Below are 23,352 nucleotides of genomic sequence, written 5' to 3'. Positions count from 1 at the left end.
TTCGACTTGATAGGTAACTTCCCAAATAAATTTTGCACTTCTTCCCCTCTCATGATTTTCCACAGCAGATTCAGTTCTCTGTTTGCCTTGTGGAATGTATTTGCATTATCACTATAAATCACACTGCAAATGTCTCTTCTTCCAACAAATTTTCGAAAGGCTTGTAGAAATGACTGAGTGGTTAAGTCAAGAGTCAATTCCAAATGTATTGCTCTTCTTACTGCGCAATTAAAAAACAGTACATAGGTCTTCTTCATGATATCTTGATCTTTAATATATAATGGTCCTAAGTAATCCAATCCAGTCTTTTGAAAAGGATATGTTTCTGATAATCTGTCAGCTCTCAGTGGCGCAGTAATCTGAGTCACTGACTTCGTTCGAAATTTCTGGCATAAAAGGCATTTATGTATAACACTCTTAGTTCTTTGCTTGGCTCTTAAAATCCACATTTTCTCTCTGAGATGAGTTAGTGTTTCTGCTACACCTCCATGTCTTACTCTTTCATGGCACTCCTTAATAATGAGATCAGACAAGTGACAAGCACTTGGCAACAAAAGGTTGTGCTCCTTGTTGTGAAATATTAATATACTGAAGACGCCCTCTGATTAAAATTATTCCTCTTTTACCTAGAATAGGGTTAAATTGTCTAATGATTGAATTTTCTGGCAATGGTCTTCCTTTAGTTAAAGCCAAATATTCTTGCGGAAGGTATTCCATCTGTGTTCTTTTGATCCAATATTGTTCAGCTAGTTGAAGTAGTTCTGTTTTTAAATACCCATTTTTCTTATTGTGTGAATTCTTCACATTGTATATAAATCTCTGAATCCAAGCTGTGATTTGTAAGATGTTGCTAAGTTTGCTGAATTTCCGTATGTCAAAGAGTGTTTCTGATTCAGTTCCTATGAAAAAAGTAACAGCATTGTCTATTTCGGATTCACCTTCAAATGAATTACTATTCATTTAAATCCAAATTTCATTACTCGATTGCAGCCAATGGTCTTCATCTTTCTTTATCCAACGTGGTCCTTTCGACCACAGTTTCTTGCCCTCAAGAGCCACTAAGTTGTCTCCTCTAGACAGAAAATCTGTTGGGTTTTACTTTAAGGAACAGTGATTTCATCAATTTGAATTAGAAATAGTTCTTATTTCTTCAACTCTGTTTTTTACAAACACCTTCAATTTTTGAGAATTTCTCTTGATCCAATGAAGAACGATCATTGAATTGGACCAGAAATAAAATTTAAGTCTGAAGTTCCAAGTTGTTTCGAATGTACTGAAATAATATAGCTCCTACAAGCCTTGCAAGAAGTTTCAACCTAGGTAATGTAACTTCATGCACTGGTGCAACTCTTGATTTTGAAACTACTAAAACCAAACTAGAGTTTCCAACTAAATTGCTGTAACTTAAATAAATTACAGCTCCATAGGCTGTTTTGCTTGCATTTACAAAACAATGAAGTTGTCAATTTGTTAATTTGTCATTTTCTTTTAGTTCAAATAAATGCCGTATTGACGTCACTTCGTTCAAGTATTGCAATTCTTCACACCAATTTTCATATGTTTTTGCCAAATCTGGTGGTAAGGGTTCATCCCATTTCAGTCTTCTCTTCCATAATTCTTGAAGTATCATTTTCGCCCTAATTGTGAATGGAGAAATAAATCCAATTGGATCAAACACCTTTCCAACAGTTCTTATTGCACCTCTTTTCGACGATTTGAATTCATATACATTGTTCGTATTCATCGGTTTTTCATTGTAAATGCTTATACAATCTTCCTCAGAATTTCAGCTATAGTCCTTACAGGGCGAAGTATCAGAAGCAGTTTTCTCATTAAATCGATCCTGAAGTAGAGATATATTTGTTTGCCATTTTCTCATGTTAAATGTAGCTTCTCCTAAAACAAACTTCACCTGTCGATGAACTTCAAAGGCAGTTTCTTCATCTTGCAAACTATGGATAAGATCATCAACATATAATTTTTTACTTAGGATTTGGAACACAATTGGGTAGTCTCTTTCATACTTACTTACATGGTGTTTCAATGTTGCATTTAGCAAGAATGGACTTGACCTTAGCCCAAAACTAACCCGCATCCTTCTCAGCACTTCTGGTTCCATGTTGGTATCATCTTTAATCCACAGAAATCTAACATTGTCTCTGTCTTCTTGTGCTAATGCTAGCTGCAAAAACGCACTTTCAATATCAGCTGTCAAGGCGACCCTGTTCAATCTGAACTGCAGAAATAATGCCAATAAATCTGCCATTAAATTCGGACAGTCGTTAAGGGAAACGGAGTTTGCTACACTAGAAGATGCATCAAAAACAATTCTCATTTTTGTAGTTAATTTATCTTCACGAATTACTGCTTGGTGAGGCATATAATAAACTTTACTTTCAGACATACTGGAATCAACCTTTTCGTCTATTCCTTCTGCAACATGCTTTGAAATGATTTCCTTATACTGAGTAAGAAAGGAAGGATTTCTCTTAAATTTATTAACTAATTTTTGAAAACGTCTTTCGGCAATAGCATAGTTATCGGATAAAAATTTAACGTTTTTATTCCACGGAAGACTGACTTCATAGCGACCATTAACCATTTTTATAGAGCTTTCGAATTCCCTTAAAATCCTCATCATCTTTAAAATTTTCATTGCACTCGATTCCCAAACTTTCAAAATCAAATATTTTCTTTAAAATTTCCATTTTTTCAATGTTTTCATTTCGAACAATATTTTCATTATTCTGACTTCCCTAGAGTTCAATCTGATTGATGTGTCAGATCTGTTGAACACACACCCAAGTTTCGTTTCCATTCCTACTAATGAGCCTGCCATTTGTTTTATTTTCCCAGTAACAATACTCCAAAAATAATCTGAACCAATTAACAACAATATTTTTAAATTTTCAGAATCTAATTCTTCTGCCATTTGTATTTTCATCTGCTTACAATAATCACTAATCTCTCTACCAGGTGCTTTAACTATAGCTTCGCAAATACACGGAGTTTCGATAGCTTCTAAGGTTATTACTTCCTTTGAATTATAAACACTTTTCAAGTTTACCATCACACAATTACTCATGATTTCACAATCATGAGTAATTGTGTGTTTTTCTGCTTTGGAACCAAAAACAAAAATACTTAAACATTCCTGACATATCACTTCTAACTTTAATTAACTAGATATCCATTTAGCAATAAAAGTTCTTTCACTCCCTATATTGAATAAACATTTAATTAAGACACAATAACACGCCGAATAAATACTAATTCAGAAGTCAAACAACAAAAATCAGCGTTATATTTACAAAATTTTCACAGGACTAGTTTCGATGGTTTTACCGAACCATCATCTTCAGCTGCAAAACCGCAAATGAACAAGATAGGAAATAATGATTAGATAAGATAAGAAAGCCTGGACAAGAATAAGCAAGTGGCGCCATCTGTTGGCAAAACCAGAATTAAAACATAATTTCTCTAAAAGCCGAAGGCAAATTTGGATTGGAATTAGGATCGTTAACTAGAACAGAAAGATTTTTATGAATGTGAAATGCCTCTAGAAAATCCAGTTCTCCAATGGAAGATGTTTTTTGAATAATTTTGGCAGCAGAAAAATTGAAAGTGTGATTTTCGGACCAACAATGTTGAGCAACAGAAGACTTCTGTGTTTCCTTTTTTCTAAGATATGCCTCATGTTCTTTGACGCGAAATTTTAAGGCTCTCTTAGTTTGGCCAATGTAAATTAAACCACACTGGCAAGGAAGGAATCTTATAAATACCCCAGGAATTCATATCCGGAATGGGGTCCTTGAGTATAGAAGTTGGAATTTTATTGATGGGAGAATAAACAACCCGAAAGTTAAATTTCTGCAAAATATGTGCAACTTTATAGCAAATTGATGGAAAGAAGGGAATGACAACAGAATTTTTATAATATCCTAAAATAAGAGTGTGGCTTTTAGTGTGTTGAGATGAAATTTTTTTACTGCTTGATTAATAATGTTGGGTGAAAAGCCCCTGTCAATAGCTATTGCTTTTAAACAATTTAGTTCTTCATCAAGGACTAATTTGGAGGAGCAAACTTGAAGAGCACGGAAAACATAGGAATAAAATGAAGCTAACTTTTGTTTAGTCGGATGACATGATTTAAAGTGTGGTGGAAGGCAAACCGATGAAGGTTTACGGTAAACTGTAGTACTGAAGTTGGATGTGTTACGTGTGACCAGAATGTCGAGAAACGGAAGAGAATTGCAAGTCTCAAGTTCAAAAGTGAACTGAATAGCAGGATCAATAGAATTCATTGTTGAAAGAACTCTATTTAAATCATCTTTATTACCTTCAAACAGGGTAAAAGTATCGTCTACGTAGCGGAACCATGCCGGGAAGTTTAAAGTTTCAAACAATTTTGATTCATAATAATGCATGTAGATATCAGCCAGGATGGGACTGAGGGGGCTTCCCATGGCTAATCCCTCAGTTTGCTTGTAATATTTATTTTGGAAAACAAAATGTGTTTGTTTCAAACAGAGTTGAGTGAGAGAAATTAGCTCATCAATTTCGATGCAAGAGAAATGAAATTTGCGAAGTCTGGTTTCTAGACATCTTAATGCACCCTCCACTGGGACATTGGTGAATAATGATTTTACATCAAAAGAAACCATGAGTAAATTACTAGGAGAAATGTTTTTAACCTTTTCTACAAACTCTATTAAATTTTTTATGGTGTAAATGTTATTGTCTAATAGAGTGGAAAATCTAGAAACTAAATATTTAGGTAATGGATACGAGGCAGTACCTAAATTTGATACAATAGGGCGGAAAGGAATACCATTTTTATGAATTTTGGGGAGAGCATATAATCTGGCACAATTCGCAACAGATGGGATAAGCGAATGTTTTAAGTTGCTTGAAATGATTTGCGAAGATTTGATCGCAGTTTTTATTTTGGATAAGTCTGAAGGTGAAGGATCTTTAGGGATCGGATTATATGGTCCTTCGTTTAAGAGTTTAGTGACACCATCGATGTAAGTGTTCTTATCCATGACGACTATCTGGCCACCTTTGTCGGCCTTTGAAATGATAATATCCGGGTTAGAATGAATTTCGCGCATTGTAGCTCTTTCTCTCGCAGTTAGATTTGGTTTCAAAGGTTTATTATTGAATTTCACATTATGAGCAATAAGATGCCTAATCATTTCTTTCTGTGAATCTGAAACTTTACTGAACTTGAAAGCTTTTTCGATAGGAGCCAAAATCTTTGGAATCGAGGGTTTACAGGTTTGTGAGAAGTTAAAATTATATTTTAGAATTCTCTCTTGTTCTTCTGAAAGACTAACATTAGAAATATTAACTATTGGCTTGATGTTTACAATGGGAAGATTTTTTGAACTACTTGAACTGGAAGACTGTAAAAGAAGTTTTTCGAATTTAACTGCAAGGGTGTTTTTATGACGGTTAACTGCATTCTCCGTTCTAGACCAAGACTTTTGTTCAAGGGCAGTGAATTTTGGATATGATTTAGCAAGTTCCAGATGAAGCTTATAGAGTTCATGTTCAATTTTGGACAATTGTTGACGTGTATCCCTTATCACGGACCGAAGTAAAGCAAGCTTGCAATTTAACAGAATTCTTGAAACGCGACTCGAAGGTTTTTGATTAGATTTGATTTGAATAAAATTGGGGATCAATTTAAAAAAGGTTAAAAACATTTCTCCTAGTAATTTACTCATGGTTTCTTTTGATGTAAAATCATTATTCACCAATGTCCCAGTGGAGGGTGCATTAAAATGTCTAGAAACCAGACTTCGTGAATTTCATTTCTCTTGCATCGAAATTGATGAGCTAATTTCTCTCACTCAACTCTGTTTGAAACAAACACGTTTTGTTTTCCAAAATAAATATTACAAGCAAACTGAGGGATTAGCCATGGGAAGCCCACTCAGTCCCATCCTGGCTGATATCTACATGCATTATTATGAATCAAAATTGTTTGAAACTTTAAACTTCCCAGCATGGTTCCGCTACGTAGACGATACTTTTACCCTGTTTGAAAGTAATAAAGATGATTTAAATAAAGTTCTTTCAACAATGAATTTTATTGATCCTGCTATTCAGTTCACTTTTGAACTTGAGACTTGCAATTCTCTTCCGTTTCTCGACATTCTGGTCACACGTAACACATCCAACTTCAGTACTACAGTTTACCGTAAACCTTCATCGGTTTGCCTTCCACCACACTTTAAATCATGTCATCCGACTAAACAAAAGTTAGCTTCATTTTATTCCTATGTTTTCCGTGCTCTTCAAGTTTGCTCCTCCAAATTAGCCCTTGATGAAGAACTAAATTATTTAAAAGCAATAGCTATTGACAGGGGCTTTTCACCCAACATTATTAATCAAGCAGTTAAAAAATTCTCATCTCAACACACTAAAAGCCACACTCTTATTTTAGGAGATTATAAAAATTCTGTTGTCATTCCCTTCTTTCCATCAATTAGCTATAAAGTTGCACATATTTTGCAGAAATTTAACTTTCGGGTTGTTTATTCTCCCATCAATAAAATTCCAAACTCTATACTCAAGGACCCCATTCTGGATATGAATTCCTGGGGTATTTATAGGATTCCTTCCTTGCCAGTGTGGTTTAATTTACATTGGCCAAACTAAGAGAGCCTTAAAATTTCGCGTCAAAGAACATGAGGCATACGTTAGAAAAAAGGAAACACAGAAGTCTTCTGTTGCTCAACATTGTTGGTCCGAAAATCACACTTTCAATTTTTCTGCTGCCAAAATTATTCAAAAAACATCTTCCATTGGAGAACTGGATTTTCTAGAGGCATTTCACATTCATAAAAATATTTCTGTTCTAGTTAATGATCCTAATTCCAATCCAAATTTGCCTTCGGCTTTTAGAGAAATTATGTTTTAGTTCTGGTTTCGCCAACAGATGGCGCCACTTGCTTATTCTTGTCCAGGCTTTCTTATCTTATCTAATCATTATTTCCTATCTTGTTCATTTGCGGTTTTGCAGCTGAAGGTGATGGTTCGGTAAAACCATCGAAACTAGTCCTGTGAAAATTTTGTAAATATAACGCTGATTTTTGTTGTTTGACTTCTGAATTAAACATTTAATTTTCACTTCCTGTTTTCTTTAGTTAGCATACCTATGGCTGTCTGGAAATATATGTTGCAACCCTCTCGACTTGAAATGAAATGATTTGATGTATGATTGATATTGCTGTCATTTGGCTTTATTTTGTTTATTTCATTTCCCGATAAGCCTTTTGTCACTGATCCCTCCTTGCAAATATAATGGCTATGTTTTTTACCGCACTTCTTGCACCATATTCGATCGCGGCGAAATCTATAAGCATGAGATTCTTTTAAACAATTAAAACAATATCCGAGATGTAATAAACTAGCCTCCCGTTCACTTATAGTTACAGGACATTTATCTATCGTATGTTCATCTGTAGAACAAAATGTACATGCATTTTTTATTGCAGTAGTGTTTAATGCCGCTGCTGTCAGTAGACGTTTAGAATTCTCATATTTCCTGAACTGCGAAATTTTCATTTTATCGACTTCATCTGTCTTGCGAAATAAAAATGTTTTCTCATGTGTTTCTTTTTCCCGTTTAAGAAACTGTTGTAATTTTAAACAATTCCATGAGTTTTCTTCGTTAACAGAACGATTATATTCTAATACCATATCTTCAGAAATTAATTTTACTAAAATGATGAAAAGAATTCCACTGCAATTGTTTAGTTCAATTTTGGCTGTTTCAAGACTTTGAATCTGGATAGTAATTGTGTCATATAACTGTTTCTTCCTTTAAGTTCGAACATGATTTCGCAATAGTTAAGCCTAAAAGTTTGTTTACGTGTGAACGTACAATAATTTTGGTTTTAACAAATCGCTCTTTTAATAGCTCAACAGCTAAATCGTAATTATTTTGTGTTAATGTCAATCCTTTTATACATTTTTATGTGGAATCCTTTAAAAATGGTTTTAAATAGTTTATCAATTTTTGATAACTGTTTATTCTCATGAATTGCACCTTCAAACTGTCCACAAAATCCCTGCCAGTTTTCATATTTGCCGTCGAACGGTTCTGTTTTTAATTTTGACAGTTTGACATTAGGATAATTAATAATTACCCCTTCTTCAGGAATTCTAGAGGATTCATTGTGTGCATCAATTTTACTTTTGTTTTCACGTTTACGCTTAAAGTGTCTTTCAAGTTTCGATTTGGAACTCGTAATCTTTTCGCGGTATTCCTGGCTTGTCAGAACATCAGCTTCAAGCATTTATAAATTACTTATAATGCTTTCTATGGTAGATTCTAGCTGATAGATCTGATTAGCTTTTTCTTCTCACATTTTAAGTCATCCAAATAGTCATAATTAATATTGTATTTATTTTATTCACAATTTTAGTTAAAGAAATTTGAATAGTTTTTCTTTTACTCTTTAACTTCTCTAATTCACTAGGCTGTGTCATTTTTAATTACTATAGCTCCCGGTAGTTCTGCACCATAGAACAAATCGGATATAAATAATAGATCTTACCTGGTTCTTGAGCTTTTAAAGAGAGTAATTGAATATTACTTAGCTTTTAATCTTTTATTGACACATTGTAACATTGTACGAAGAACAATTCACTTGACAAGACACATCTTGCATATCTAGCTACATTCTAAAGATAAACGTAAACAAATCAGTTTTAAATTCAAGGGCTCACTATCATCCCCTATCGGCTGAGTTTGCAACAGTATCCATCCTATGTGTTAATACAGTGAAATGTAAATGCCTTTTAATACAACTGATAAGGAATTCATAGTATTTGCATCGACACTTTATTTCACTGTCTGAACTGAAATTATAATTGATGTAGAATATTTGATTATGTTTAGTTTCATATACATCTTAAAATACTCCAGATAAAATTTAGTAGCATGTTAGAAGTTAGAATGTGTATCTCAAATAAAAGCAGGTAAAAATTTTCAGTTAGGTTATAATAAGAGAGATTGCCAGAAGGCCATGATTTTGCAAATAAATATTTTGTTTAGCACTGAAGTATTTGTGAAGGAAGTGATGAGAAATACTGGATTTTGATAACTTGCAAATTTCACTTATATCTTTGATACTGAATTATTTATATTCATCCTTAGAGTGCAAAAAAATTTATTTTATGATTGTTAACTTCTTCTATTTTTAAATTAATCACTCATAAGGCATTTTTAACAAAAACAACAAACATTTATTAAAAGATAAATCATACTTGTAATTTATTAGGTTTACAAGTAACTTACTCTGAAACATACTTATCATAACAGACATTCTTACTGCAGCAGACATGTCTATATTTCTTAGAATTTAAAGAAAATAAAACTAGAATAACTGTTACCATTTCTCAGTAGATATTCTGCCTAATAACAAATATTTTACAAACATGCTTACACGATGTTTTGTCTCTTTTCATGAGAACAGTGAAATTGAAATATCATCAAGGTTAACTTTTTTTAAAGCCCTCTTTTACATATTTCAGAAATCAGTGTCAATGAGGTAATTTTATCTAATTTTTATGGATAATTTGTAGTTTACTGCAGAAAGAATAATTCTAGAGATACTTACCTACTTTTCCTTTCTAACTATGTTTGACAAATAAAAACTGTCTCTAGTGAGATTTATCACTGATAATGGATTAACGCTCATTTATGCACATACCTGTATTTGTTAAATAGAGAATACTTTAAATTTCTACCTTCATCAGTTTACAAATAGAGAGACTTTAGATGTTAAAGGATAGTTAGTTGTTTTTCTTTTAGCAGATCTGTTCTCACAGCTCTAGAATACCCCACTAAAAAGCTAAAGTGATGCTTAAATTTAAGAAGTATTCATAAATACACACACACATAGTTTGTTCATTTTTATATTATATAATTTTACAGTTTATTCCATAACTAGGTTTGACGTAACAATGCTGACATTAAATATGCAATTAATCTAAATCCTCTTGACAATCTTTAAACTTTTTTAACAATGCATTATTAAGCATTGTGGAATGCAAAACTAAACTGTAATGCATACTTCATTTTTTTAACTGCAAAATGCTGCGTAACAAAAAGGAAATTTTGTTGAAAATCAGATATTCTTTTTTGATGGTAAATATCTAATTTACTTTTTATCCCCATTTTCAGATTTCTAAAATTTTGTTGAATTGTTTCACCCCCCCCCCCCCCCCAGTATCAGATTTTTAATTTAACTAATGTTGGCCTTTGGAATATTCAGGCTTGAATTTTGCACTTCAATGCAGTTGTTATTAAGTATACTGGAAAACATTTTCTGCATGTAAAGCAATTTTAAAAAAATTAGCTGACAAATTATGTGATTTACAGATTATCAAAAAATAACTTGAAGTTTTGTAAAAAAAAGTAGCATTAAGCTTGAAAGTTTGGTGTAGCATTAAGCATGTGAAATATAGGTAGGTATTAGTTTTTATCATTTGTCATCACAGAATGAAAATATGTTGCAAAAAGTTAAAATTTGCCTCATGTTAGCTTTGGGCAGGTATTTGCAAACTTCATGTGTGCACTAATGTGAATGAGTGAAGTATAAGCCACTGCATAAATAAACCAAAGAAATTAATTTTAGTATTATTAATTGTATTGAAATAATTTTGCAACCACTTTTAGCTATTAATATTGGTATGAGCTCTGCTTAAAATACACCATTATTATGCTTAAAATGCATCATTGTAATGCTGATTGTTTTCATATGAATAGTGCATCAGTTCGGGCCCACTAGTATAGCTGTGTTGTTAAGACTGCCAAGTACTGGTAGTTTGATCCCAATGTAAATGGTCCAGCTGAATGGTTGGTTTTCGTGGTTTTCCCCATGTGTGTAACATGAGTACAAGTTAGTTCCTTTAGTTCCTCCGTGAAGGCATCCCTCCACTTAAGCAGATAGCTATCATAACTTTGCCAGATTCAATAAATTAAGCCATTGCAGTAAACAATGGTTTAACTCAACATGTTTAATGCATAGCTGCAAACTTTAAGTAAGATTCTTAAATAATACAGTAGTGTACGTACTGAGTGCATCTAAATCTGCTAATAGTGCTTCCAAGAAGAAAAAAAAAGGAAAAAAAAAAAAAATGTCATGCCATTTCAATAAAAATGATTAACTACTACTTCTCATGTACTGTAGATTTTTCAGACTTTTATTTTCTAGGAATTTTTAATTTTTGATAGCTAATATTAGCAGCATGTATAATAATTATAGTACGTGTAAGGTAACATAAGTATGGGATAATGGGGTAGATGACAGTTCATTTTGCAAGCAGATGATCTAAACATATATGAATGATAGGTGCATTTTTTTTCTTGTTTATGAATTTTTTTCTTTCTGAAAAAAGTTTTTTATCTAGCTTCATTAAAGAAAGCATGCAATTTTGGTCAATAGCTAGCCATTAATTGTTAAATGTTTTTAGAAGTAAAACTTTAATATATATGTTCATATATTGATTTAGGACTGCATAATACTGGTACTTCTAATCCTTATATACTTTAGAGATCTGCTATCTGTTTTTTAATAAGCTATGTTTGAAGTTGGTTTAAAACATTTCATTACATACTTACAGATGCAACTGGCTCAACATCTTTTATTTATTTCATAAATTAGGTTCTGCTTTTTCAAAAGCAAAGCCTCAACATAGCTGGATTGCTGCTACAGTATCTGGCATCAGACGTGTTTTTCTACTCCCATTTTTTTACAATTGGTAATGTTATATTTTTATGTAATTAAATAAAAGGGTTTGCTTTAACTTAAAATATATTTGATTAAATTTATAATTTATAAATAATGGAAGTACATAAAGTTGAACCTCCTTGTAAAGTTCATGTGGATACAGAATCATTCCATTTATATATAGGGTCACATTTTTAAAAAGTTCTGTTTGAAGATATTTCATTTCATTATTTAAGTTAATTGCATATAATATCAGATGTGAAATGTCAGTATCACTTACAGGATCACTTCAGTTTTATAAAACCAGGTTAAGAATTTCAGTATTTTCCAGGAAATTTTCTTTCTAGTAAAATGGTTTTTATTCTGTTGTAATAATAGTTTTTTAACGAGTTGTTCCCTTTGTTTCCCTATTTCCTTTATGTCTTCACTCACAGAATAAGAATGATAAAGCATAGTTTTAAAATTATCTTGGAAGTGACTTTAGTTCTTTCAAAATTAATTAAATAACATCTATTGGATAAGTCATCTTCAGCTCTGACTTTCATTTATTGGTTCTGTATCTGCTTTATCTGTATTTTCCAACATGAGAATGTGATGTTCCAGATGTATTGGAACATGCTGGGGCAGACGATGATGCTTTGAAAAAAAGAATAGAATAGACAGATCTGGCGATCGGATCTTATTATGTTTTGGTGGCCCTTTTTATTCTCAAAATTCTCTTTTGCCAGATTTGCAGGCAGATTAAGGAAAAGTTCCGAAAATTGTTTATTCCTGATTTCTTTGAAAGAGATATCAAATAGTTTAATCTGCATCTCTTTGCTTTGGTCTGAATAAATAAAAGAATATGAATTAATTTAAAACAGAATAATATCATTATTTACTTAAATTTTAACTGTGCTAACAAAATTCTATGTTGAATATTTAAATTTATAAATCGAGTGCCACTATTTAATTAAAAATGTTTACTTCTCCATATCATTCATTAGGCGTATATTTACAACTGTGAAAGCCCTTCCCGGCATATAAAATCACATTATTAGAATCACTTTTGCCATTTTCTGGAAAGACTTCATAATAAAGTTTGACTGTGTTTGAGTAGTTTTTTTTTTTTTTTTTTTACTTTTAAAAAAATAAAAGGGGGAAGAAAATTCCATGTCTATTAACCCAAAAGGCACAACATTTGATTTTTAGCTTTGTTATGAATGAAAATGCCATGATTTGTAGTGTTAAAATTATTTAAGTTATGAATATTTTTGGATTATTTTAGTGTTTTTAATAGTTTTTTTTTTGATAAATTTATAAAGAAATATGTTAGATAAAAGATATTTTAAAATATCATTTTTCTTGTATTAAATTTAGTTTTCCTTCTTTAGGTGGCAACAGCAAACAAATACTCTGGTCACATGCATGCTTATCCTTTTATATAGTTTAAAAATTGCAGCTATTTATTTATATTTTTCTGCTGATGATGATGAATTTCCAGTATGTATGTTTTCTTATTTGATAAATATTTAGTATCTGTCATTTTAATATATTTTGTATTAATAAATGCATAATTTAATTTTGCAGTTTTTATAAATTGAATACCAATATTTTATTTCAAAATATTAAAGGAACTAAAATACATCTGGCTAATATTTTTATTGTAAGCTACAAATTTATTATTGAATAAATGTTAAGGATTTTTAGTGATAATTAGTAATCTAATGATTAAACAAAATTCCAGACTATCAAACTGAAATTCTCCTTTGTATTACATAAGCTGGTACTATTCCGTTTTGAGGACCGTAAAAAAATTGCAGCGAAAATGTATGTGCAAAAGCGCCAAATCTAGCAAACATGCGCATTTAACAGCGTGACAAATCTAGTGTATGTGCTGATTTCAGATTGCGTAAGTTTATATAGTTCTATATTTCTTAAGACGCCATTGAAATATTAGTTTAATTTTTTTTTTTTTTTTTTTTTAAATTTTAAATTCTTTTTTGATATCCTATGGTTTTAAAAATTTGGGAATTGCCCATGACGAAAAGTGTGCAATAGAATTTTGGGTAAGTGCAGAATTACCCACTGCTTGACGCGTTTTTAAGAATTGCACATACTCGGTACCCATGTACACATCGACCTAATTTCACTTAAACAAAAAGTCTCAGAATTGCACAAAAATGGCACTGTGCACACCCTTAACTTTATTTATGTACACATCAACCTATTTTCGCTTTAAAAGAAAATTGACAAAAATCCAATTGTTTTGAACTCTTGTAAAAAGTGGCAAACAAATAAGTGAGCGCTTTGCCAAGAATTTTTTCAAAGAATAGGCATCATTCATTATAGAAAATTATGTTTGAACAACCAACGAGATGAAACTATGCTTTAGTGATAACTCACTAAGCGAAATAGCGATGCGGGCATCCATTCAGCTATGTTTAGCAATTTTTATATAAATTATAATAGTGATCTGGAATAGTTATTTACTCTTATGCTTCCATTCAGTCATGTTTAGCCTTTTTTACATAAATTATAATAATAAAAAATATTACCGTAATTTTCAGAAGAAACACCACGGCGTTTACGTGTTTAAAACTTAAATTTTCAGCAGGTGCAGCTAAAAATAAAATATTTCCTATGATGGTCATTGTACATAGTTTGAATAAACTTGTCATTGTACATAGTTTGGATGGCCTTGTCATTGTACATAGACTGGTGCTGTTCCCACACAAAAGACCACTCAGTTGCTTTTTGCGAACGTTATTTTGTTTATATTCTATCCCTTGAACGGACCTACATGCCTTATTCATCCTAAACGGGATCTCAGAACAATAACATTCTTTCCCCTTTCAAATCAGCATTCTCATCAGTTTGAATAGTCACTCTCCTCTGCCATTCCATGAATCTTCCAGGACCCATCCTCTCCCCACCCCTGCCTTTTCTGCAATTTTTTTCAAAGGCGGACATAACTCCGCCTGCCTCACAGTAACGAACTCTGGCATATTTTCCCTTCAGCATGAATCATTATTTCTTGGCATTCTGCCAGATACAGATCCCATCAGTTTGGGTACAAGTACTTGTTGGATAGTTTTTAAGTAAGAAGGGAGCGGAAAATTTTTGGAAATGGCACCTAAATGGCATAGAAGCTATAGTGCTGGTTTTAAGCTTAATGTAATTTCACGGGCTGAACAAATTGGAAATGGGTCAGCAGCTCGAGAGTTTGAAGTGAACAAGAGATGTATTCGACGTTGGAGAACTGAAAAGAAAACTTAAAAATATGCCACAACAGAAACGAGCCAAAAGAAGTGGTACTGTAAGGTGGCCGAATCTAGAGGACGACCTTGCAAACTGGATAAAGGAGCAACAAGGAAAGGGAATGGCAATTTCGACTGTAAAAATTCGCTTACAAGCAAAATTTATAGCAAAACAAATGAACATAAATGATTTCAAAGGAGGGCCTTGCTAGTGTAGCAGATTTATGAAAAGAAAAAATATTTCTGTGTGTATTAGAACAACAGTTGGGCAACAATTACCAATAAACTGGCAGGATAAAAAGACATCTTTTCTAAAATATGTGACATATTATTGACCAAAAAAAAACTTCTTCGGTCACGGATAATAAGTATGGATGAAGCGCCGTTAGCTTTCAACTTGCCTGCAAACAGAACTGTTGATGAAACTGGTGCAAAAACTGTGCTTACGACGGGGCATGAAAGAATGTCATTTACATGTGTGTTAGCTTGTGCCGCAAACGGTGACAAGCTAAAGCCAATGATCATTTTTTAATGGAAAACTATTCCGAAGGGAAATTTTCCTAATGACATAATTATTTGTGCAAACGAGAATGGCTGGATGTGCGAAACAATCATGCATCAGTGGCTACAAAAAGTTTGGCAGTGTCATAAGGGATCTTTTTTCCAACCAAAAGGGTTATTGATAATGGATTCCATGCGTGCTCATTTACTTGACTCAGTGAAAACCATATGTCAAAAATTGTCTACGACCATAGAAATAATTCCTGGTGGTTTGAAAAAAATCTTACAACCATTATTTTTCAAGTAATAAATCCTTCAAAGCTGAAGTCCGAAAGCGGTGGGAGTGTTGGATGAGTGGAGGATTGCATACATATACCAAAAGCAGTAAAATGCGTAGAGCATCTTATGAAGAAGTTGCAAAGTGGGGAGGAAGTGCATGGAAATCGGTAAAAACATCATCAATAATAGCAGGGTTCAAAGAAGCTGAAATTATATCCTTAGATAAAGAGACAGAGACTGTAAACCAAGAGGATGAATGTGACAATCTGGAAGACTTGGATCAGGATTTACTAAATCTTTTTAATTCAGGTAGTGAAGAATCAGATTTTGATGGCTTCATATGATGTATAGGTTACTGTAATTCCTTTTGTAAGTAAAATTTAAAATTTCCTTTTGTCATCCAAATTTAATATTTCGTTGTTGCAACATTTTTTATAATGTAGTCAGAGTATTACAAATATGGACTTCTTTAGTGGGTAAATATAAGTATATTCGTAAACGTAAATATATTTTCAACATTTCTTTAATTTATTTTTGAGTTATGGTTTCATTTCATGCATTTTTCTTAACTGATATATCATATATCAGGACACATGTTGAGATTTTGCATCTATACAGCCCACAATGATGTCGAGCGCAATTTAATCTATTGCGGCGTTTCTGTGTAATTTTAATTTTTTCCCGCCATTTTTCTTGAATGCAGCCTTTCTTCCGGAAGTTACGGTATATGAAATTAACCTTTCATCTAAATTAAAACATCAATCGTAGATAGTTATTTACTACTATACTTCCTTTCTTGCGTTAGGGTTGCGGCTTTTATTTTTGGCAGCACTGGCATCAACAATAGTTTGGCGATTTTTTACGGCCCTCAAAACCAAATAGTACCCATAAGCTTTATTGTTTTCTGTTTGGTAATCTAATTTTGTTTCATATATGCCATATTTCTTTGATATTAAGATGAATTCCAGATTCTGGCAATACCAAAAATTCTAAGATCAATGAATGAACTAAAACACAAGTACTTCTCAGTTAATGGTGGCCCTTTGAGTGGCAGTAAAATGCCAAGTATAACTAGCTTTTATTTTACTTCTTGTGTTCCGTCATTATGGTAATCTGTTAGCTGGACTCATTTTTCATCACAAATTTGAAATTTTTTATAATTCATTCTCTTAGAATAATAATTTGCACACAAAGTTTAATTTGAATTTGAGATTTTCCTTCAAGTCATACCTCTTAGGTTTATAAAGAATAAGTCATTTGTTTCTTCTGCTATTGAATGCAACAAATGCAGAATCGGTTTTGAAAAAAAAAAAAAAAAATATCTTTTTATGTGTTTTATTTTTATTAATGCTGCAGTCATTTGATAAATTGTTATTCCACATAAAATGGATAATGCTCTGCAGTTTTTTTTTAACCAAAAAAAAAGATCATAGCATAAGCTTTTCCTAAAAACAAAGTTTTTCTCTTAATCCTAATGTTTAGTTGCATTAGTATTTGTAGATTCAATATGAATGAATTTATGACCTTTTAGCCATTTGGAAAATTAATTTATTCTGACACGAATGTATGATTGGGGGGATGAGAAAACATTGCCATTTCATGTTGGCACATGTGCATGGCAGTTGTTGTGAAAGGGTTAAAGCATCAGCAGATGAAAATGCTAAAGCGGCATATCGCTCATAATCAGAGCTGGCAAAAATACTATAATAACATGCAGTTGCCAGAAGCTTTCTGAACAAAGAATGAAAACCCTCAGCTTAAGTACACAGAATGCTAATTTGCATTTGGGCAAATATGGAAAAGAGAAGTTGTAGTATGTTGTTAAATCATAATAATTAGTTAATTAACATAAGATACTGTACTACTCCTATAACTTTAAAAAGACCTCTGTGTGACTGATTGCCTCAAGCTTACTGATGGTTCTCCATCTCAATTCATTGTCAAAATCAGGATTTCTTAAACTTTTTTCAGTTGTGACCCCTTTTTATCTCTGAGATTTTTTTTTTTTTGCGACCCCCAGGACCCAATAATATTTATGAAAATTAAGTAGGATCACATAAGCATTGCACAAATCCGACACACACACATGCATGCGTGAAACTGTCAATTTTTTCACTTGTACTCTAATATACTATTGCAGTTTTAGATCATTAACTCTAATTTCTAATTTTAAGACATAGAATAGTGTGAAAATTTTAAATAAGTAATAGATGAAATGACAGCATCACTTGCAAAGCAAGTAAAATGAACATTTCTATTATAAAAAGAATGTGTCAAAACGTTTTCCTTTTTTCTTTGTCTGTATTGTTTTATCTTTATCTACGAGGGCCATCCAGGAAGTAGATTACGTTTCCGTCTGTGTCCGCTAGGGGCGGGGCTAGCGCGGCCATCTTGGGGTCAGAGCGTTGCGCAGCTCAGTCTGCATCTAGCCGTGCTAGTGAGAGGTTCGTGCTGTGCTCCGTTCAGATACTGTGACGGTTTGAAATGTCTGCGTTAATTGAAAATCCCGCGAGCTGCGAGGTGCGCTCAGTAATAAGGTTTCTGACTGCAAAAAACTGTAAACCGATAGAAATCTATCGGCAGCTTCGTGAAGTGTATGGGGACAACATTATCACTGAAGGTGGAGTGCGTCAGTGGGTCATAAGATTTCAAAATGGCCGAACCAATGTTCACGACGAAGATCGAAGTGGGAGACCCGGCATAGTGACCGCCGAACTTCTCGAAAAAGTCGATGCTAAAGTCCGTGAAAATCGAAATTTCACAATAACGGAACTTTCTTTGAGTTTTCCACAAATTTCGCGAAGTTTGTTGCACGAAATCATCAGCGAAAAGCTTGGTTACCACAAGTTTTGTGCAAGATGGATTCCAAAAATCTTGACAGAGGACCACAAAAATCAGCGAATGGCTGCAGCGTTGAACTTTTTGGACGCTTACCATAAGGATGGTGACTCTTTACTCGATCGCATCGTTACTGGTGACGAAACATGGGTGAAACATGTGAACTGTGAAACGAAATTGCAATCAATGCAGTGGGGGCACACAAGTTCTCCCCAAAAACCCAAGAAATGCATGCAAACAATGTCGGCAAGGAAGATGATGGCGACTGTTTTTTGGGACAGAAAAGGTGTAATTTTGGTGGACTTCCTGGAAAGAGGCACTACAATAAACTCTCAAAGGTATTGCCAAACTCTCCAAAAACTCAGAAGAGCAATTCAAAACAAGCGCAGAGGAATGTTGAGCTCTAAGATCTTGTTGATTCACGACAACGCCCGGCCCCACACGGCAAATGTCACTCGTAAAGTTCTTGAATCTTTTAAGTGGGAGTTGTTTCCTCATCCGCCGTACAGTCCCGACCTGGCACCGAGCGACTTCCACCTATTCCCAGCAATGAAGAAGTGGCTGGCTATGCAGCGTTTTGATGAAGACGCACAGCTGCAAGAAGAGGTAACGAAGTGGTTGAAGGCGCAGGCGGCCGAATTTTTCGACGAAGGAATTTCCAAGCTCGTACATCGCTACGATAAATGCCTTAATTTGTATGGTGACTATGTAGAAAAGTAGTATTTGAGTGTGGCTTTCATCTGTATATAATAAAATTTGTTTCCTATACTTTGTTTATTTTTTTATTCCAAAACGTAATCTACTTTCTGGATAGCCCTCGTATTTTCAGATACATTGTGTAAAAATATTTGGTAACTGTACAATTATTCGAATAAGTTAAAGAAAGTCACAACCCTTAATTTAAGAAATGCTGGTCTAAATGAATGTTGGAAATCCTTTTACATAAAATCAGCCAGTTTTGTGATTTATCTTGTAGGATAACACAGTTTCTTATAGGAACACAGTTCCATAAACAAATTTCACATATTTAGAAATGGGACACTTTCATGTTTTCTGAAAAAACTTGTTCTTTTACCTTATGACAACCACTAGAGACTTGCATAACATTTACTATTCCCCAAATTATATACGATATCAGTTTTCATTATATTAATGGTAGCTATTTTGAATTATTTCACACAAGTGTGTTTAACTTGAATTTGGGCAACAGGGTATGTATATCATTTTCTGAGTCAAAAAGAGTGGCGTTCAGTGATGACTTCACAGTATTATTGCCACTTATGTAAACAAGTGTGCTGGAGCCCCTATGATAAGCACTCACAGAAATGAAATATAAATGAATGAATGTGGAGCCCCTAAGCTCATAAGGCCTCTGAGCAAGTTCCCAGTGGGCCTATGCTTTAATGATCCTGGTTTTGGTAATGGTATTTTTTAAATGAACAAAATGTGTGAAATGAAATGTTCAGTGCTATGTCCTAAACCTATTTGAAGAACAGTAATATAGATGTGTATATATATATATATAGAGAGAGAGAGAGAGAGAATCTGTGTTTTCAGATGTATATATATACACATAGATTCTAAGATGTATAGTACTTTCAAAGATATTTGTGTGTTGTGGGGGGGGGAGAATTTACATCCTTGAATTCAATAAATACTATATGTTCAGTATACCGTATGTATACTAAAATACTATATATTTCTTCATTACCCTAATAATGGATTTAGAAATTATTAAGGGTTTTGGGGGATAAGCAAAATAGTAACTTTTAAAGATATCAAAACATGAATGAAAGTATGTAAAAAATAGCCTTTTTCTTTCTTTTTGCTTTTTTATAAGATGACTCAGAAAAATAAAATAGAAATATATTGGTTTTCTAGTAAATCATAACAAATTTAGTATATTAAAATATCTTTGTGTAAAATTAAAACAAAAAAAATTATTAAAAGAATTTTGTTTTTAGCTAAATTTTTCAATTTTTCTGTTACAAAAATGTTTATTTTGTAATAGTTGCATTGTGTTGAAATTTGGCTTTGATCTATTATAGATAAAAGAAAAATTTTAACTCTTTAAAAATTATAAGCTTTCTGTAGAAAAAGAATTGATTTCAGCAATTTTATGCATTTTTAATTATTCTTAACATTAAAATTAAAATTTATTGAGATTTATACATTAAAAATAAAAAAGATGTTAATTTTTCACTTATATATTGATCTCTTAATGTAATCAATAAACCTCAAAATAATAAGCAATATTGTGTAATTGTATTTTTTATGTAGGATGTACCTGTATCTGAAATTCTAACGCCCACAGCAATGATGTTCATGTTGGGCATTATTCATTCACAGATTGTAGCTACTTTTTGTAGCAAAAAGGCACCTAAACCTATAACTCGAACAAAAAGGTATTTTTATTATATGTAACTTTATATAGTAGTTTGCTAAAATCATCCTTTTTTTTCCCCTTCCCTTCTTTCCTTCTCAAATCCCTCAACTTCCTTCTCAAATCCCTGAATATGTGCCCATGTTTATCCTGATCATATGTGCATAAATATGCAGTGCAGTTTAGACCGTTGTTTCATTATGTGTGTAATTTTTGAGGAAAAGGCGAATCCCCCCCTCCCTCCAACAGAGTGTTAAGCAATAAAAATGCTGAAACAGTGCTTAATATTGTGCAATATTTTTCAAATTTTATGCTTTTTTGTGTTAAAAATCCATAACTTTCATATACAGGGCATGTCTAAATTGTTTTTACAGAATAACAGGGGTGATAGTGCCCATCCAGATGAGCAGTAATTGCCATGGAACACACAATAGCAGGAATCTTCAACAGGTTGCACCAGTCATTCAATCGCTGGTGTGAACCGTGCAACAATATGCATGGCCACCACTTTTGAGCTCTTGCTGTGAGTTTTTGTCTGATCAATAAATCAGATTGTGGAACTTTTGTTATCATTGATTCGCTTTTCCAACATTGTTGTAAGTTCAGGTTGGAATTCTACTTTTACTCCTTTCATCTTCTCAGAGTGGAGTTTGACCTTATGTTCCATGGTAATTATTGATCTGTATGGGTATTCTCATTTTGTAAAAACAATTTAGACTTACCCTGTTTATATGTGAAAATAGAGATGCTCTGCAGATTTATACTGTAGTAAATGCAGGGCAGCATGCATTTATTACTTTATGTAATTTTGGTAAAGTCTTACTGTATTTAATTTTTCGCTTAAACTTTACATTTTTATAATTAACAGCATTGAATATTAACATGCAGTGCTGCATAATAGTGTATATGGTTTTACATAATAGTGTTAGATCTTAAAAGATATTGTTTTCAGGTACTGTGAATTTTAATTATGTTGATTAGGGACACCCTTACAGGTAATAAAATTAGGCAAAACACTGTTTTAGATTGACATTGGTTTTGCAGAAAAATGCTGCATTTGAAGGGGAATTGTTTTTAAAGAAATGAATATTTGTTTTTAAAGAAAAAAAAAAAAGTATTCTGAATAGTTGGCAGAATGTTTTAAATCTTGGGAAAAAAATACTTATCCCAATCTTCATCAAAATATTTAAAAACTTTTCTGTGAAACCTGTGTCAATCTGAGAATCAATTTTGCCTAATTTTATGTTTCAGCTGTCATACTTGTCCTTTCATGCATTACTAACTATTCTTTTTCTTACATTAACTATCATTTTCTAATGTATACATGTAACATATACTTTGTTTAAACCATATGTTGTGACGATAGCTCACTCACATAAATTAATAAATATTCCACTGAACTGTAAATTGCACTGAATTTAACTCACTTCTTTATATTTAAATACTCATGGCTTCAATGAGCCGAAGACATACACACTCTCTCTCTCGTTCGTCGTCATCGGCCATACCTGTCATGTCACCACACGTGACTGCTCTGCAGAAGCGCAGGCGCATACATACCGCCCTGCGCTGCAGTGTGTTAACATACAACAATTGAAATGAGATATATATGTAATGATATTTTAAATCAGTTGATTAAATTAAATTCTAATCATATTGCTTAATAATGTGTTGGTGATTCTCTACCTAAATTGCATCCCTGTTCCTAAATTTTGGCGAAATCCTTTCTTTATTATAAATTATATGAATTTGTTGGCACCCACCAAATCGCCAAACTCATAAATCTGTCATATTACATAAAGTCCTTAAGAACACTCCTGATGAGAAGATAGCGTCACCTCGTGATTTCAATTAATATCACTGATTGCATGAGCACCATGATGCACACATTTCTATAAATAGGGCTTCTCTTCAAGGTACAGGAGGAACGCTTGTGAGATGGATGCTAAAATAAACGTATCACTTTATATTCCAAAATTTGTCTCATTCCTGTTCCCCCGGCTGCACAACACAAATAATGTACGAGATTCTACATTTCATATATAAACAAATTAACATAAAAAGCATCAACCATAATATGACATTTAACATATAAATCAACATGAAATACAATTACACAGCAATACTTTATGTGTAACATATTCAATACCACAATAATGATAAGGCAATATTCATTTTTGTAGTGGTAATACACATAATTTTGTAGTTGGTCGTTTGAATGTACCATTCTGAGTTTAAACATTGCACACATGAACCTTTCTATTTTTACCATAAAATACATCTATTATTCTACCAATTAACCAATTACGACAAGGCAAATTATCCTTAATTAAAACCATGTCTCCAACATTTATATTTT

The 23,352-nt window shown here is 32.7% G+C and overlaps 1 protein-coding gene across 6 annotated transcripts in view; it reads left to right on the top strand.

Annotated features, from left to right (window-relative positions):
* Positions 1–23,352, top strand: part of phtf (putative homeodomain transcription factor) — a 146,978-nt gene that overhangs the window by 25,980 nt on the left and 97,646 nt on the right. For all 6 annotated transcript variants that reach the window (XM_085806636.1, XM_085806639.1, XM_085806635.1 and 3 more), the window contains 3 exons: positions 11,688–11,784; positions 13,127–13,235; positions 20,891–21,015. In XM_085806636.1, the coding sequence (XP_085662762.1) occupies positions 11,688–11,784; positions 13,127–13,235; positions 20,891–21,015 (331 nt within the window). The remainder of the gene's footprint in view (positions 1–11,687; positions 11,785–13,126; positions 13,236–20,890; positions 21,016–23,352) is intronic.

Source organism: Stegodyphus dumicola, chromosome 12 (genome assembly GCF_044657685.1).
Source record: "Stegodyphus dumicola isolate Sdum_Otavi_A_Nest chromosome 12, ASM4465768v1".
NCBI classification, from domain to species: domain Eukaryota; kingdom Metazoa; phylum Arthropoda; class Arachnida; order Araneae; family Eresidae; genus Stegodyphus; species Stegodyphus dumicola.
Note: the sequence above shows the minus strand (reverse complement) of the source record. Positions and strands in the feature narration are given on the sequence as shown.